This window comes from Armigeres subalbatus, chromosome 2 (genome assembly GCF_024139115.2).
Source record: "Armigeres subalbatus isolate Guangzhou_Male chromosome 2, GZ_Asu_2, whole genome shotgun sequence".
Classification (NCBI taxonomy): Eukaryota; Metazoa; Arthropoda; class Insecta; order Diptera; family Culicidae; genus Armigeres; species Armigeres subalbatus.
In genome coordinates this window covers 67,027,850-67,044,796 of record NC_085140.1, presented here as the reverse complement: position 1 = coordinate 67,044,796, position 16,947 = coordinate 67,027,850, and the positions used below count along the sequence as shown (strand labels likewise).

At 39.0% G+C, this 16,947-nt stretch overlaps 1 protein-coding gene across 1 annotated transcript; it reads left to right on the top strand.

The window, feature by feature from the left end:
* Positions 1 to 522: 522 nt before the first annotated feature.
* Positions 523 to 16,227, top strand: LOC134208796 (pupal cuticle protein Edg-78E-like). Its single transcript, XM_062684744.1, has 2 exons — positions 523 to 678; positions 15,098 to 16,227. Exons 1-2 carry the CDS (start codon positions 667 to 669, stop codon positions 15,494 to 15,496), a joined length of 411 nt encoding a protein of 136 aa, XP_062540728.1. The 5' UTR covers positions 523 to 666; the 3' UTR covers positions 15,497 to 16,227.
* Positions 16,228 to 16,947: the final 720 nt, after the last annotated feature.

Below are 16,947 nucleotides of genomic sequence, written 5' to 3'. Positions count from 1 at the left end.
GCGTGCGCGCGCGCATTGAGTCCTCTTTATTGCGGGGTGGTGGTCCGGTGGGTCGTGTTTCATTTTTTGCATGATCTCTGCATGCTGCTCTTGCGGCTAGCCTTCCGTCGCGGCGCCACTGACGTGGGGGTCCAATATCGGCGCAAAAAAAAAGATGCCTGAGACATCAGGGCCCCAAGAGCAGAAGAGAATTTTTCGGTGGGCTCTCGGCGGCTTCGGCGCTGAGGTCCGTCCGCGTGATGACAGCGGCGGCGCGGCGACGATGATCATGATGATGGTTTAGCAGCACCCGGGATTTTGAATTAACTACAATATGTTAACCGACGGCGGTGTGTGAGGGTGCGGTGCCCAAGTGGGGTGGCACTGAGGGGGCAATGGAAACTGCGGCCGCGCGCGCGCGAGCGTACCACATCAACAACCAGCAACAAAGCTTCGCCGCACACATTGGATCGGGCTAGGGGTGCCTGGGGTCTGCGACTGCGAGTAAGTTTTAGTTCGTGACTTTCTTCAACCAGTATAAAAAGCGATGAATTTTGCTGAACGATTGTCAGTCTTAGTTTAGTGGTCACATCATTAATTTGATCTGTTAGTACAGCACACAGCGGCTCAACGGTAGCAGTCAGCTTAGAACACAGAACGCAGTTTCTTCAGCAAATTCTAGCCAAAATGTTCCGATTGGTGAGTTGATCGGGATTTATCTTGTGAAGATTATCGATGCTTTTGGCGGAGTGGTTCCGAAGGATCTTAAGGATTTGTTGTGAGATAGTTGAAGTGAATTAACAAGGGACAAAAGTTGTGGAAAATTCGCATGATAAAAAGGACTCAAAGTGATTGAAACGATGAAGTGTGCTAATTGCGATCACAAAATCAAACATGGTCGGTGCTGCATCCTCTTGATGAATGATGTTGAATAAGTGCCATTATAACAAACAATGCTAACCAAAACAGTTGAATTAGGTGTCCGCGTGTTTGACCTTCGTTATTTAAACTCTTCAAAAATGACATGGCATTTTATCAACAATCAAGCATTTTTTCCAGTGCCTCATTGTCTTTTGAACGCAATAACCTATAATCATGCTTTATTGGGTGAGTATACCAGTTCTGGTACAATAATTGGATCTGTATAGCCCGCTCCGTAAACTATCCAAATTCACAGAGTGCCACCACTTGTATATTTATCCTAATTAAGTATATTCAATGCAAGGTTAATGCTGTTCAGTGTTTAAATCTATATTAGGATGGCTTTTAGCCAGTTTCCCGAATAAAAAGTAGGTTTTGTTTGGGTTATTCAAAGCTATTAAGGTTATTTGGCTATTGCACAATTTTGCAGCATACAGTTTACTTTATTTTAATACGGAAGGAAGAAATATAATGGTATCAAAAAGTTTGATATTTGTTAACGCATGACAATAAATTTCATGACAATTCAACAAAGTTAATCATTTAAATAATAAAAAAAATTATATGGTCCAAAAATGTCCATGTAAAGCCAGCAATATTGCAACAAAACGATTTTATTCCAAAATTGAAAATTTCAATCCAAAATTATAATGCTGGGCAATATGCACCACCAAAATTTTCAAACTCTTCAGCACAAGATCAGTGTCAACTCTATCCTTTCAGTTAGTCAATGTCTCAGACTGATGGTAATAAGAAGAAATTTTTTTTTGTATCTAAAGAAAAAGCATTGAAAACAGAAACGCCGAAATTGCATTGGAAGGAGCCAAAATATTTATTTTTTAAAATTTTAATGCAGAGTTTTTGTCTGAGTTTTACAACTTACAAATCTCGCGCTTAGTTTCATAGGGGCGTAACTGTATTGATCGATTTCTCTTCATCGATGTTTTCTTTTAATTATTGTACCGAATTGCGCTAGTTTATCGATGATTTAATGGTTTGGTGTGATAAAGGATGATTATATCTTGCACGAGAACCAATAATCACGGTTGTAGCTATTGAATTAATTGAGTTATTAACAAAATATAAAATCGATTGAGAGAAATCGATGAATACAGTTACGCCCCTATGAAACTAAGCGCAATAAATGTTTTTGGGCTTCAGCTGCTTACGACTTTGATACAAAATTTGGGATACAAACCAAGAAAATGTGGTGGCGCATTTTATACTTATTTCCCCTAAACATGCTTTTACTTTAAAGCGAGCAAACGATTGTGTGAGACGAACTAGACAAATGCTACCCACATCCTTCCAGTCTTGGATTTAGTTATTTTATCAGGAATTGAAACCATAATACAATTCTTTGACCACATATTTTCCAGCTGATAACGCAGTAGAAATATTTCATCAACATCCGTTTCACTGTTCGTAATTTACTGCCGCTGTATTAGATGGAGAAGAGTTGGGTTTCTTTGTTATTTAGAGCATTCCGGCAATTGTTCTCGGATTCAAAAATTGCAATCACCAGTTTATCCTTTCACTTCTTTAAAATTTAAAAAAAAACTTCCAGTAAAAAATCAGAAGAATTCCAAGTGTAAAATCAGTTGAATTTTGAATATTGAATATATTCTGAAGAATTTTCCGTGAAAGTTAAGAAAAGTTTTCCGTGGAATCAACAAAGTACCTTTGAAATTCCGAAAATTGTTCGGTGGAAATCATGAATAATTCTAGACCAACAGTTAAAAAGGTATAATAACCAAAAGAAAATATTCATGTCTATGTATACACTATACAGCTATGTATCTATCTAGACAATGAATTGAATTGATTACATTTCGTCTGGGATTTTCTGTGGAACTTAAAATAGTTTTCCGTAGCAAGTCAAGAGAATTTTTCGACGAAACAAACGCAATAACGAACCGACACCCCAATTGACGCCAATTGACGGTTTTGCCAGCGTCATCTTGCTGCCGAGGGTCCGTCGCACCATGTCCGCTTGGCCAACTCGTCTACCCAGGGTAGGATTTTTCAATTTATTATAACACACATTCAGAGTCATCGAAGCGTAATTTTTAGTCATTGGTTGGATTAATATCAAAAACACAAAATGGTAAATTGAAACGAATGGTTTTTAAAAGTATGACAATTGCCTCACTTTAATTATTCGTCACTTTATTTATTCGACACTTCAATTATTAGTCATAAACACGCTAAACAAACAGTGTCATGAACCTCAAATTATTGCAATAATCGTCAAGACAGTTGAATTACCGATAGGGTAAAACGTCCTACCGTTGTGGTATGCCTAATATTGCGCGGTAGTGATAAAATAGTCCATGTTGGATATAATAGCGCATTAAAAACAATTGTTGATATGCTAAAACTCTTAACTCTTTGAATTAACGATTATAACAGCTTGAGTTTGAAAAAAAAATCCGTTCAAAATTATGAAAAATCATCACTTTTCATTAAAAATTTAAATCCTTTTTGTCCATTATTGCGGTAGTGCTAACGTCCAATTGTTATGGTATCGATCTCCATAAGAATTACATGCAATATCGCAACAGTTGGACTGACCTTCAAAAAATATCACCACGATCACGGCAACTGCGTCCTATTATTGCGGTAGCTTGTTTTTTAGTGATAAAAACGAAACAACATAAGTTCAGCACAGCAATGTAAAAAAAAAAGACCAACTGGTAATTATTAAAAAAAAATGAAATCAATTTTGTTTTGACACGGTGCTTAACCCCTCCATAATAGGTCGTTTTACCTTAATTAGCATCAATTTAGCACGAGCCGAAGCATATTTTAAAATAGTTTTAAAATATCTACACAACTGTTATATTGAATACTTTTAAATACGTAAATTAGAAATTTCAAAAAACTGTTTGTCCGGTAAATTAGCAAATGAATGTTCTTCCATTGAGAAAAATCAACTTTGGTAAGGGGAATAGATCACATTTTTGGCATGTTTTTGCATTAATTGAAATGCATTGCTACCATCTTTGAAAAAAAAAATCGGTTTAAATTTTTTTCCAAGAGGAAAAAAACAATAATTTTTCAATAATTCCAAAATGTCCAATCGGGCCATTTTTCAATAGCAAACAATGGGACCGCATTCTTTGTCGAATGCTACTTGTTTCGACTTAATCGGAAAATGCTAAGTTCCAAAAAGTGTGTCTACAAAATGTGTACACATACACACATACAGACATCACCTCAGTTCGTCAAGCTGAGTCGATCGTTTTAATTAGTATTTTAAAATCAACGTTTTATCCAAAAAGCTAGGGGCTGTCCATATACCACGTGGACAGGTTTTGCTCAGTTTTCGATACTCCCTCCCCCCGTGTGGACAATTCTAGGAACTTTTTTCAAATGGGCGTACATGATTCTGACCTTGATTTTTGGAACGGCGACTGTGCTCTTCAATAATACCATTTTGGTGAACTTATGTGCCTAACAGAAAGAATAGATTCCGAACTATCTGGTAGTACCGTTTGTTAAACGAAATGTGCTGAATTAAAAACCCACTTTAATGCACCTAGTAGTGATACTACCTTTCTCCTATTTAGCCAAGACCTTGCATGGTTCGATATACAATTTTCTTTATAATTTTTAAACGCAATGGTCAGTCGTTATCAAATTCAATAGTGTTCAACTAGGCTTTGCCCTCTGTCGAATGCAACTTATTGCGAGAAAATCTGTTGAAAATTACTATATGAAAAGTTGGCTAATAATTATCTTAGCTTTTGTGCACACACAAAAATGGAGTGAAATGCAGAAACCAGTATAAGTCCATTTAAGCAGGGTTCATGTGAATGTGATATAAGACAATTCCCTCGGTCCTTTTAGTTTACAGATCACTCTTAATTCACACAAAAACTTCATAGATTATTCTCCAGTTATTCTCTTTTTACAATAGTTCCTCCCAATATTCTTAGAACTCTTTTTAATTTAAATTTGTTCAAAAAACCTATTCATCAAAAAAATGTGTAAAACTTTTTTCTATAATGAAACCCAAAAACTATCCACCACTAGTTTATTTTACGTTACACATTATTCCAAATCTAACAAAGTATTTTTTTAATAACTGTTTTAATGCGCTTCAATAGGAATTGCTTGACAAATTTGTCATTGACGTACCTGAAGAATTTACTAAGGAATTATTCCCGAAATACCTCCATCCTAATCCAGATCTCTGCTCAGAATTCAATTCAAATCAATTCAATCAAAATTTTAGGTTCCTTCAAATATCTCCAAGAATCTTTCATTAAAAAAGTTCTTCTATCAGAAAAGTCTCCAGAAATTTCTCAAGTCCTGAGTTTCTCAAAAGCGTAGCCTAGAACCTGGGGTTAGAACATATTTTACAAATTATTGTACTGATTTCGCTTGAAATTCATTTATAAGTATCAACTGGAGTTCTTTTTCATTTTGGTCTGAAAAATCTATGAAGGATCGATCGAGACTTCTTTTCCTATAAATAATTTTCAATAAACTGAAACTCGTTAGCTCACGAGAGGGTATTCTACCGGGTCCTTAGCCCATTTACTCAAGGTGAGAACGATTCGGTTCTTCACAGGAGGGTATCTATTCAGTGATCCAAGGATGACGAGGCTTGGTGGTCCCTTTGTGAACCCAGGAAGACGACACAAAAGAAAATGGTGGAATACCTTAGAATTCAGGGCTGCAGAGCTTGGTTTGGTGTTTGATGAATATGGCGGCCTACGTTCAGCAAACGGCAATCCCGCTTAAACAAAAGTAATGGCGGCACGGATTTGGACCGAAGCCTTTCCTATCCGGAAGCCTCTTCCACTGCACTGACGAGAACTTTGAAAAAAACCCAACTTAATTCACCGAGTGGTGACACTGCCCTTTCGCATTTAGCCAAGACACCAACCTTATATGGCGCTTACATAGTGCGATTCCATTTTCTTAATAACTTTTAAAAGCAAAGATCGATCGTTATTAAATTCAATAGTGATCAACTAAGGTTTGTCCCCAGTCGAATGCATCTTGTTGCGGGAAAATCGGATAAGAATTACTATATGAAAAAGTGGCTAATGTTTTTCGGATTTCGTGTGCACTAGACTGGCCCAGATTAGTATGGGGAGAAAAAAATGTTGTCGAATTCCACGGGGCACCCCCCAGAATTGTGTCTTTAGGTGAGAAAATCAATCTCTGAAAATTTCAGCTCAATCGCTTGTTGCATAAGCTGGCGCATTTGATTTGAAGTTTGTATGGGGATTTCAGCCAAAATGTATAGGAAAATACACCTCCGTCACTCATTCGATCTGGAAATTGGTTCTGATTGCTCGATTGACCTCAGAATTGCAAAAACGGCAGTTGGTATGCTACAGAACAATTTCGGTACAACTTTGTTGTACGAGAAAGGCAAAAAGGCACAAAAGAAAAAGGTCCCTTTGGCATGGACCTGAACACAACGGATTTGCACCTTGCGACGTCACTTCCTAACCGCTAGTTTCTCATCTGTTCACATTAACATTTTTTTCTATTTGATTTTAATTCGTTTGTCACTGTCGTTATTAGTTCGCGTGCAGTCGAATGAGATTTTTACTATTATTTTTAAACAGTACATTAATTTAGAGACACTACTAACCATTCTAAATGATTTTAATTATAACATTATCCGTACTATTTTACGAGTAACATGATTAATTTTCCGACAAGCAATCAACAGATGCTTCTTTTAATTATTTACACACGCGCACTCGCACCATCTCGTTCTAGGATCACTGTTACAAAAGAGGAAAGCCCCTTCTTTTCCGCTTCTTATATAGCCCTTTGAACATAAATTACGATTTCTATTTTTTATATTTGCCCATCCTGTTGCATTTAGAACCCCCTTATGGGCAAGCTCAAAAGGATCAGAGCTAGGCGTCTTTTACCCAAGCTCAAACTGCTCGAACGTCTATAGCATCTGGTCACACTTGGTATGACGTGAATGTGCAACTCGCACTCACTCGTGAGATGATCCTCGACCAATGAGTGACAGTTCCGAGGAGTAATCTATGGATAGGACGTATAGGGAGGGAGAATGGCGGAAAATCACTTGTGGTGGAGCCAACAAGTCCATATTGGAACCGAACGGTTACAAATCTAGAGAATTTCTTTAGATGGCCCACACACTCAGTTTTTATTTCTGCAGCTCGACAAAAATCCAGCTAAATAAATAACTGATATTCCTGCAAAAATTACGGTTGTTAGCTGATTTTTGGCGAATTATTTGCTAATTTTCAGCAAATTTGACAGAAATCTCGGCAAAAAGCATGTTTACTGGGGCACGGCTGTGCGAATCTAGGTAAAAGTTCAATATTTTGCTGGGATCCCAGTAAAAAAAAAAGTGTGCAGCAATGCCAAAATTCCCCTAGAAACAACTTTTAGACAGCCTTTCGAAACTTTTTTTCACAACTAATCCATGCTTCAACTCCGACATTGAATGGTTCAGTTATGCACGCCATAATGTTGATACACCGAATGCATTGTATTTAAGGACGAACTTCTCGGAATCCAATATTTGGACTAGCTCGGAGGTCTTGTGGCTACCGCTTCTGCCTTATAAGCAGGAGGTCGTGGGTTCAATTCAGGCTCGTCCCTTTCCTACTTAGTATTTATATCTTAGTTTTTCTGTGTTTCATGTTATACCAAAAACGATTCCTACTGTCATAACCTTCCACACAATCTCAAAACCTCCCGTGGCACCTATGAGAGGTCGTAGAGTTCTCTGCATCTTTCTTGAGTAGGTGTCCAACAAACCATCCTTCCCCTTCCTCAGCATTCGCAAGGACGGGGCCAGGACAGATCTCGACTATTGGAGAGTGCATTGCTTCCATCTAAGAGTTAGTGATTAGTCCCAAATCAATATCTGCGGTAACGGATGAAAGTGACTCTCATGCAATAGTCTTGGTTTGTACTAGAAATACTACAATAAGAGATCGGCGAAGACGCCATCTTGTTTCCAATCGAACCGTCAAAAGCGGTTCCAATTCGACTTGTCTACTTTTTGAATCCATAAGAAGCAAGCAAAAGGTTCAAGTGGTGCCGGTATTATTTTCACGATTTCATGCATTTTCATACGTTGCCATTTCGACATTTTTTCACTCAGCCGGTCTCTGGTTATAGGGTGGCTAGTTTGTACCACCTACGAATTTGTGCGAACTGTTAAATGCTAATGCTAACTACTCGTAATCCAATATTTTTCCACCTCGCGCCACTATCAATACTGAAGCAACGAGCAGCTGTCATATGTTTTATTCTATGCTTGCTGTGAGTTTCCAGTTTCACCTTAACGGGGAAGACGCCGAAAACCGAAAGGGACATACGGCCGAACTGGTTATTTGGACGAAAATGCAGTTTGATCAAGTCATATGGCCAAAAATGTCAATTGGCGGAGACTTCTCACTTCTCAATCATCATTTCTCACTTCTTGTATCTCACTTCTCACTGTGGAAAAGGAAACGTGAGGAATAAGAAGTGAGAAATGAGACGTTTTCCTTCTCACAGTGATAAGTGGGAAGTGAGAAATGAGAAATGAGAAGTGAAAAGTGAGACGTCTCATTTTGCACATCTCATTTCTTACTTCTCGCTCCTAATTTCTCACTTCGCACATTTCATTTCTTACTTCCCACTTCACTATAATAATAAATTACTTCACACTTTTCACATTCACTATTATTTGTCCAAACAACATTTACGGTTGTTTGGTTGGTTCGACTATATGCCATGTTCAGCCATAGGGGTGGTGGGGGTAAATTGGACACCCTATGAACTGTTGCTGATTATCAAGTGGCTATTAAGAAATTGCATTGTTCAATGCAGGTGTGTCGAAGCTTATCTTATTGGTTAACAAAGCCTGTTGTGAAAAAAATTTGAAAAAATATGTTGTTTTGATCATTTAAAATTAGTCCAAAATAGTTCAATTTTATTTTAGGCGGGGTAAAATGATCAGGCGGTGGGGTAAAGTGAACAATATTGTAAATAAAGCAAATAAGTCGATCAAAATATTTAAAACCAAATACATATTCTCAATAATATTCAAAATGTCACCTGGCAGGCATAAACCCTTCATTTTATCACAGACAAGCAGACGTACCGGGCTTGGTCAAAATGATAGGGCGGGATTGTTTTAAATATTCAAATCATCATCGCTCAGTGAAATATTACCAGGTTCCTTTGGTTTTGGCATGGTTTGGCAGGGAATTTTTTGGTTAGTTTTGAAAAATGGGTTAAAAATCATGTTCTGGCCGCAGGAGAAATTCCGGATTATTTGAGGGCAAAAATGCTAGATTTTGTGCGCCTATATTATTAAAATGGATGAAATGTTGGCCATTGTTATACTCTTTCACAGAAACTAGAGCTTTTACTGAGTTGATTGATATATGGATATCACAGATCGGATGACAATCATCTGAGATATGGATGTTTCCATGAATGAGGTGCGTTGTATGGAAATATTCGCTCAGGAATGTAGAAATTGTGCGAAAATGTGTGTGTGGATCGTAAATGACCAGATCCCCCTTTTCTTCACCCCTGATTGATTATCCCACTATCAACCGAACCGATTAAGGTTGAAATTTGAGCTAGTTTATCTCCATTTCTCTGTCAGAACGTTGCTTTACCCCCAGGCGACATGACCAATTTACCCCCATAGCTACATGTTTTTCAAATAACACCTAAACTAAGAAAAAAGTTAAAAAACTATCTTACATCAACCAGTGCCGCTTCATAACAAGCAAAATGAACGATGTGAACGATATTTTGGTTTAGAACTACCAACTCCGAGTTTTCATGGCTTAAATGCAACAGTGCCGAAATTACATCAAACAAGCATTTTGCGAAAGCGCGCAGAATTTTGCTAAAATCTAGCTATTAAATAGATATTTCATGATTTGAAATAGCTCGGAGAGCATGAAATGCTTAATTTATGGTGTAGCATGGAAAATTATACGATAAATCAATAAATATGGGATAAACAAGCAGTTACCCACTTTACCCCGCCTGTTCACTTTACCCCCGCTACCCCTATGACCAGTTTAGCCAGAAAAAAACAACTTTCGGCAATACAGAAATCGACTGTGTACACGATATGCATTACTGGAACGGTTGAATTCCTGCTTTATATTCAGCTTACGATTCGCACAGTATTATCGCATTGTTTCTGCACTTTTTTTTCAGCCGATACAGATGATTATTTGACCAGAGAGGCTTAGACCTCGGACGACAAAAGGTCACGTATTCTACAATTAAATGACGAATTTAGCGATTAAAATTATCTACACAGACGTCAAGTTCGATGAGTGGCCTGTCAAATACATACCAGTCAAGCTTTATTGGGCCCGGTGGCAGCAGGTTAATGACTATGTCCAGAGCGGGATGGTCAGCTGCCAAGGATACCGTGCGGGACCGAAATCCGTACAGCACCGAAATCCGTCCACCTCATGAGATATCAATAAATTAAGAGAGGTTAAAGGTAATTAATGTAGGAATAATGAATCTTATTCTGTTCAGATACTTGACAGTAAGCTTTTAGGGCATAGAATTGGAAAGAAGGCTTAGAAATTAAAACCACAAAAATCAAAAACAAATCTCCACCCACCAAACGCGGAGTTTGTGCCGCCATCTTGTTTTCGGGTAGAGCATAATTGCACCAAAAGTAACTGTGTTTTGATTGCTAATTGCAAATCATTACATAAGATAAGCGGAATACAAATCGACGGGATCGCTTCTCAAGGTGCATATCGAACTATTTACAGTGGTAGTTTAGCCAATCAGGTTGTTTCAATTTAGATATTTAGTTAAGAAATAGCTGTACGGATTTTGATCCTTTGATTCGAAATCCGTCCACGGTGGACGGATTTCGAGCCAGGAGTAGTTGATTTAATTCATTATTTTATCATGTTTTTCGTAGTTTTTAATGAGTAAATGTGAACCACTTCAAAAGTAGAAGCATCCACGCGCCTGTGTAATGACAAACGTTTTTTTTTACATTCTATTCCTATTTTCTAATGACTTTTTCATATACGAAGGTGCTTAAGTGTACGGATTTCGATGCCCCACGGTATGAGAGGTTGGTTGGAAATGGCTAAAAAAATAATTGACCGCAAACTTGAATGGATACTTTTTAACCAAAATACATTAGGCAGAACATGTCGTTTTTCGGCCAAATAAGACGTTTGGTCAAAAACAAGTAATTTTCAAAGGTTCGCCCAGCGAGTCATCCAGCCGGAAGGGTCGTTTGGTCGAACAAGTAATTTATCCAAACTGGATATTTGGTTGATATTGTCGATTGGCCGAACGAATCATGGGACCGAAAAATTTGACTGTTTCAACTACAGTGAACGTTCGCTAATTTTTTTTTTTCAAGTTGGGGAGTATTTTGGTTGGGGGTTCGCTAATTGGGGCGAAACTCAATTGAAATGTAGCACAACGGTAAATTGTTTCCGTATTTGGCGGGATCGATGTTTTTCGGCGCATAATTTTTTTCCTTGTTCAATGCAAAAAGTGAACAATATTGACGCTTGGCAAAACGGGGTGAGGTCGTTCTTAGTTCTTAGTTCTTAGTCGTTATTAGCGAACGATTACTGTATTCAGTAATTTGATCAAGTGGTTGATTAGATCAAGCAACTGATGACAAAAAAAAACTAACTTTCTTTTCTTTGTGAGAAGTGACTGTGACTGTGTGGCTGTGAAAAGTAAAACGTTAAGAGTAGAAAAGCTGAAAATTATACGTCACTCAACGCTGTTCTTCTTACATCTCACTTTTCAATTTTCACTTCTTACTGTTTGTAGGAAGTCGAAAGTAAAAATTGGTAAGTGAGGAAAAAACATTTCTTTATCTTCATTGCAAGAATCTTTTTGTCAATTTTTTAACTTCTGAGAGTGTAACCCACACTTCTCATTCTACACTTGCCACTACTCTATCTTTACATCTCGATTTTCATTTCTGATTTTTCTTTCATCCTTTTTACTTGATACCTCACAATTTCACGGATTTTTAAACTACTCAGCCAAATAATTTGCAGTTATATACAAATGCAAAAATTAGCATTAATTCCATAAAAGCATGGTTTAATTTTCTCATAACTCCATATCTCATCCGATCTATGATATAGTCAAGTTTTGTTTCTATTCTAGACTTGTTCGGCTCAACGGCTTATACGGTAGGCAAATTTCAAATTTCAAACGTTCAAATTTTGTCTGTTGTCGAAAATCTGTCTGATTCGGTCGAATGAACTATTTGACCAAATAACTTCTTCAGCTAAACGACTTGTTCAGCCAAGCAATTGCTTGATCCAGAAGATTCGTTTGGCCATATGGCTCATTCAGCCAAATGACCCGCTCGGTCGAATAACTTATTTAGCCTAATGACTTCTATCAACGAAACAATCCATTCAGCAGGACGGATTTCAGCCTGATCGTTCGATCGACCAGATATTTTTCGGCTGAACGGTCGGTTCTTCCAAACCGGTCAATTAGTGTTTAGCCAGAAAAATTTCGATCAAATCATTGTTCGGCTTCTTCTTCTTCTTCTTATTGGCATTACATCCCCCACTGGGACATTGCCTCCTCGCTGCTTAGTGTTCATGAAGCACTTCCACAGCTAATAACTGCGATGTTTCTAAACCAAGCTACCATTTTTAATATCATATATCATGAAGCTAACACGATGATATTTGTATGTCCAGGGCAGTGATGTTATCGATCATTTAGTAATTCGCGTTCGATCATTTAGCAGTTTTTCAATAACTCATTCCAGAAGCGGAATTTCAAAATGTGTTGTATGGTGGACTTTTAGTGCGAAGGTTTTTCTACAACTCTGCCTAATGATTCGTTGTTCGAATTCCACTAGTAACGGAGCTATAGCTATAGTTTCAGTAACTTAGACTAAAGGATAACCAAATTCCAATCATTTAGTTTAAGTTACTGCAACTAGCGTTATAACTCCGTTATTTGTTAAATTCTAACAACGAACCATTAGGCAGAGTTGTAGAAAAACCTTCGCACTAGAAGTCCCCCATACAACACATTTTGAAATTCAGCTTCTGGAATGAGTTATTGAAAAACTGCTAAATGATCGAACGCGAATTACTAAATGATCGATAACATCCTTGGTCCAGGGAAGTCAAGAAAATTTCCAACCCAAAAACCGTACCGGACCGAGAATCGAACCCAGCCACCTTCAGCATACGGAATAATAATTTACCAAAATAATAATTTTCTAATGGTTGCTATCTGGAAGACGCTGGACATTTCTCTAGTAGTCTTTGATGAAATGAAAATAACGGGAGGCCTAATAGTTTAAAATATTAAATTGAGCGTCATCAGCATAGATGCCTTAAGTAATCGTCTAGAAGCAGAAAAAAATGAAATAAATTCTGCAACTAATTACTCTAAGATTTACTGCACCGTGTTTTCCATGAAGCTGACCTTTCCGTTTGATGGCTTTGAATTACCTCTCAACTATGTGCCGAAAACACCACAAACGTCTAACTAACTCAAAACTGTCGGCACTTAATCAACACTTACTCATTCATGCTATGGTTGGCCCCGCTGTAAAGCAGTAAAAAACACCATAATTTGGTGTATATTATTATAATGCCCACCACCTCGTAGCGTACGTGTACATAATGGAAAAGGCACCCACACCGCCACCCCCCCAAAGGTGACCGTACAATACGCGATCATGTTCAGCGACACACCAAGAGCACCGAAACGCCGACAGAGGCACGTCAACAGGAATCACCCCGAGAGGGTCTCCCATAACCTTGCTGCCAGTGACCCACAAAATCCCGTTCGCAGTGAGTACGATCGAGATGCAACGACGCCTCTCCGTCTCCGCAAGATCATCATCATGATTGATAGCAGGTTGATGCGCACGGCGGCGATGCGATCACTCTCCGAAGAGATGCCAATTCAGCTCTTTTCGCTTCTGGCTGGAAGGTGCGTTAATGAGCCATAAAAGTGCAGAGAGGGAGATTGCACTGCCCGGGTCCAAGTGGAGGTCGATAATCACTTTATATTGCGCTGGCGTCGGATACGAAGGTAGCGCAGTATAAATAGTTAATTAAAGTGCAATTAAATTTACCATTTTTTTTAACTTAATGATCATTTATATTATTATTATTATTATATGAATTACTGAATTAAGCTTGAAACAGTCGATATAAGGTATAATCTACTTGGTCTAATCTGCATCTTCGTATGAAAATGAGTGCATGAACCAATTCTTCAAACATACGCTGAAGCATATCAATAGCAAAGTTTCATTAAATTTTGATTCTTTTTTGACTGAACTAATATTTTAGTTGAACAAAACATACAAAAATGCGCCTTGGCGCAATAAGATCAATCTAAAATCGTGACAAGATGAACAATTCGCTTCATACCGGCTATTTTCCCACATGGTTCTCAATCAGAGATTCAATGACAACAACAATTTAAGCAGCGTCTCACATTGACAGCCACCAATTATCTTCTTCTGCCTGCTCACACTTGAAGACACGTGCTGTATCTACTTGAACACGTTATAGGATGATCGGGAAAAGGGGCCCCTCGTCACGAAGTGAGAAATTGCGATTAGTCGTCGTCATCTACCAGACTGCTGCTAAGCGAATGTAAACAAACTTTGCCCAGAAGTATTAGAAGATGTTCAAGGAAGTCGTGTCCAACTTACAATGTGGGATGCCATCCTTGACCATAACTACAAAATTGATGGAACCTGTTCTGACGTGCTGGTCAATGCCGGAACCCCATTTACGGTCAAATGTTGAATGATTGATTAAGCAAAGCATCTTCAGTACAGGTTATATTTGAGAAACTTCGACTGTCAATTAACCACTCCTATTATACGGCGCCATCAGCGGTGTGCCCATTCATTTGGGATCGTCAAATCGTGATTGAAGCAGACCCCTCCGTCTGCTGATGAAGGAGCACTCGTCAAACAGGAATCTTCTTCACTTACATGCAATAGTTAAATGTCAAGGAGCTTAACATGTCAGATGAGTAGTTCTTATCCACTAATTAGACTCTAATTAACAAATCGTGAGCTATTTCACGAATGCAACAATTGCTGTTTAAGTCATCTCATTCGTGCATCTCACAACACTTCAAAGATCCGCATTTTATAACTCGTATTTTACGGAAGCAACATCACTAAACGTGAACCTTTCCGCAATTTCAGATCATCGTATCCGCCCTGGCCGCCGTTGCCCTCGCCCAGAACCCAGACGCCGAAGCCCAGATCCTCTCCTCCGACAGTGTGGTGAACCCAGATGGATCGTACGCCTGGAACTACGAAACGAGCAACGGTATCCGCGCCCAGGAGGAAGGCGTCGGTGGTCAATCGGCCCAGGGTAGTGCCTCGTGGACCGACCGCGATGGAACCCCAATCCAGCTGACCTACGTTGCCGACGTCAACGGATTCCAGCCACAGGGTGCCCATCTGCCCCGTGAAGGACCAGCACCCGCCCATGTGCTCAAGACCCTGGAGTTCATCCGGGCCAACCCACCCAAGGATGACCCCAACTTCAACATCCAAGCCCTGGAAGCCGAAATCGCCAGACTGCAAGCTCTCCAGTAAACACCCCCGCGAGATTCGTAACTCGCTAGCAGGACCTGTGCTCATACTCAAAAATAATGAACAAATCGCTAGGACAAATGAGAAACAAAATCACAACCCATGGATAAGTCGAGAAGGATTCTTTTTTAATTGATGTAAATTTGTTGTAAATATTCGCTAGTTTATAATTTACGCATCAACACTTCCTTTGAGCAACACGTCAACCTAACCTTCTTTACATGTAAATCTTTGTACTGTTCCCAGTCAGCATTTAATGCGCACTGCAAACACGTGACAAACGACACCTCAATGTGCCCATAACCCGCAACTTGATTACCATGAAACACAAACACCATCATTTTTAAGCATTGCGTGATTAAAAAACTGTGTTTGGCAACAATGCGCGAAGGAGATTACATTTGACGTTAAACGTCATTACTTACACAAAACAGAACCGATCTAATCGAAAGAGAGAGAGAATGATAGAGAGAGGTGAAAGAGAATAGCAACCCAAACACGACATCGAAATCAAGAGTTGATACAGCAATCGTGAGAAGGCGATTAAGAGGGGAGAGGCGAAGATGATATTAGAGCAGCTAATATTTTTATTACCTTTTAATTCTTTTTTTGTATCTATAGAAAAAAAAGAACAGAAACTCAGCTAAGGATAGGAGAGGAAAGGAGAAGTTACTATCTCAAACGTGACATAACTTGTTCATACCGTCAATAAAGGATATTACTTTTAAAACCGATACCAAATTGTGTTTGTGAGGTGCATACTAGACTTATTGTTCCAGTGTCCTTGCTCTTCCAAATACAACACTAAGACCCGTAGTCCACTGTTTGTCATATTAACAAATATTTGTTAAATTCGGATGTCTATCAGACTGATTATAAATCGACTTTGACAATCATCAGGACAAACAGCCGTCCCGGGTCCTGCGTCTGAGTTGGGAGATGAGGTCTTTCGAACTCCGTCTACAGGCAAGAACACTGCATCACGGAACAATCCGCTCTCTGATCCATTTCTCGCCCTCAGTCATTCGTTCAGCCAACCTCACTTGGAAATTTTAAGTCCGACATCGGGACGCAATCTTGCCGCTAGCTCTGAGCAAGCCTCTATCCCTCTCAGCGCAGTCGAGCCCTTGCTGCCAGCGACCAACAGCCGACCCGGTCTTGCGTCTGAGTTGGGAGATCAGGTCTTCTGAACTTCATCATCAGGCTAGTACAACGAGCGTGCAATTGTTACCCTACCTGATAACGTTCCGATTTCCAGTGCTCCATCATCCGAGTACCCGAATTCCGATCTCAACATAAGGTACTCCGGGGCAAGTGAAAATACGGGGTAAGTGGGTACTATGGCTGCTGATCAATCGATAAACGTTTTTAGTGGTAACAATCTTCTAGAAAGATGAAGCAGGACTATCAACGAATACAGCCCACACAAAAATATTTGGAATCAAAACCATTTG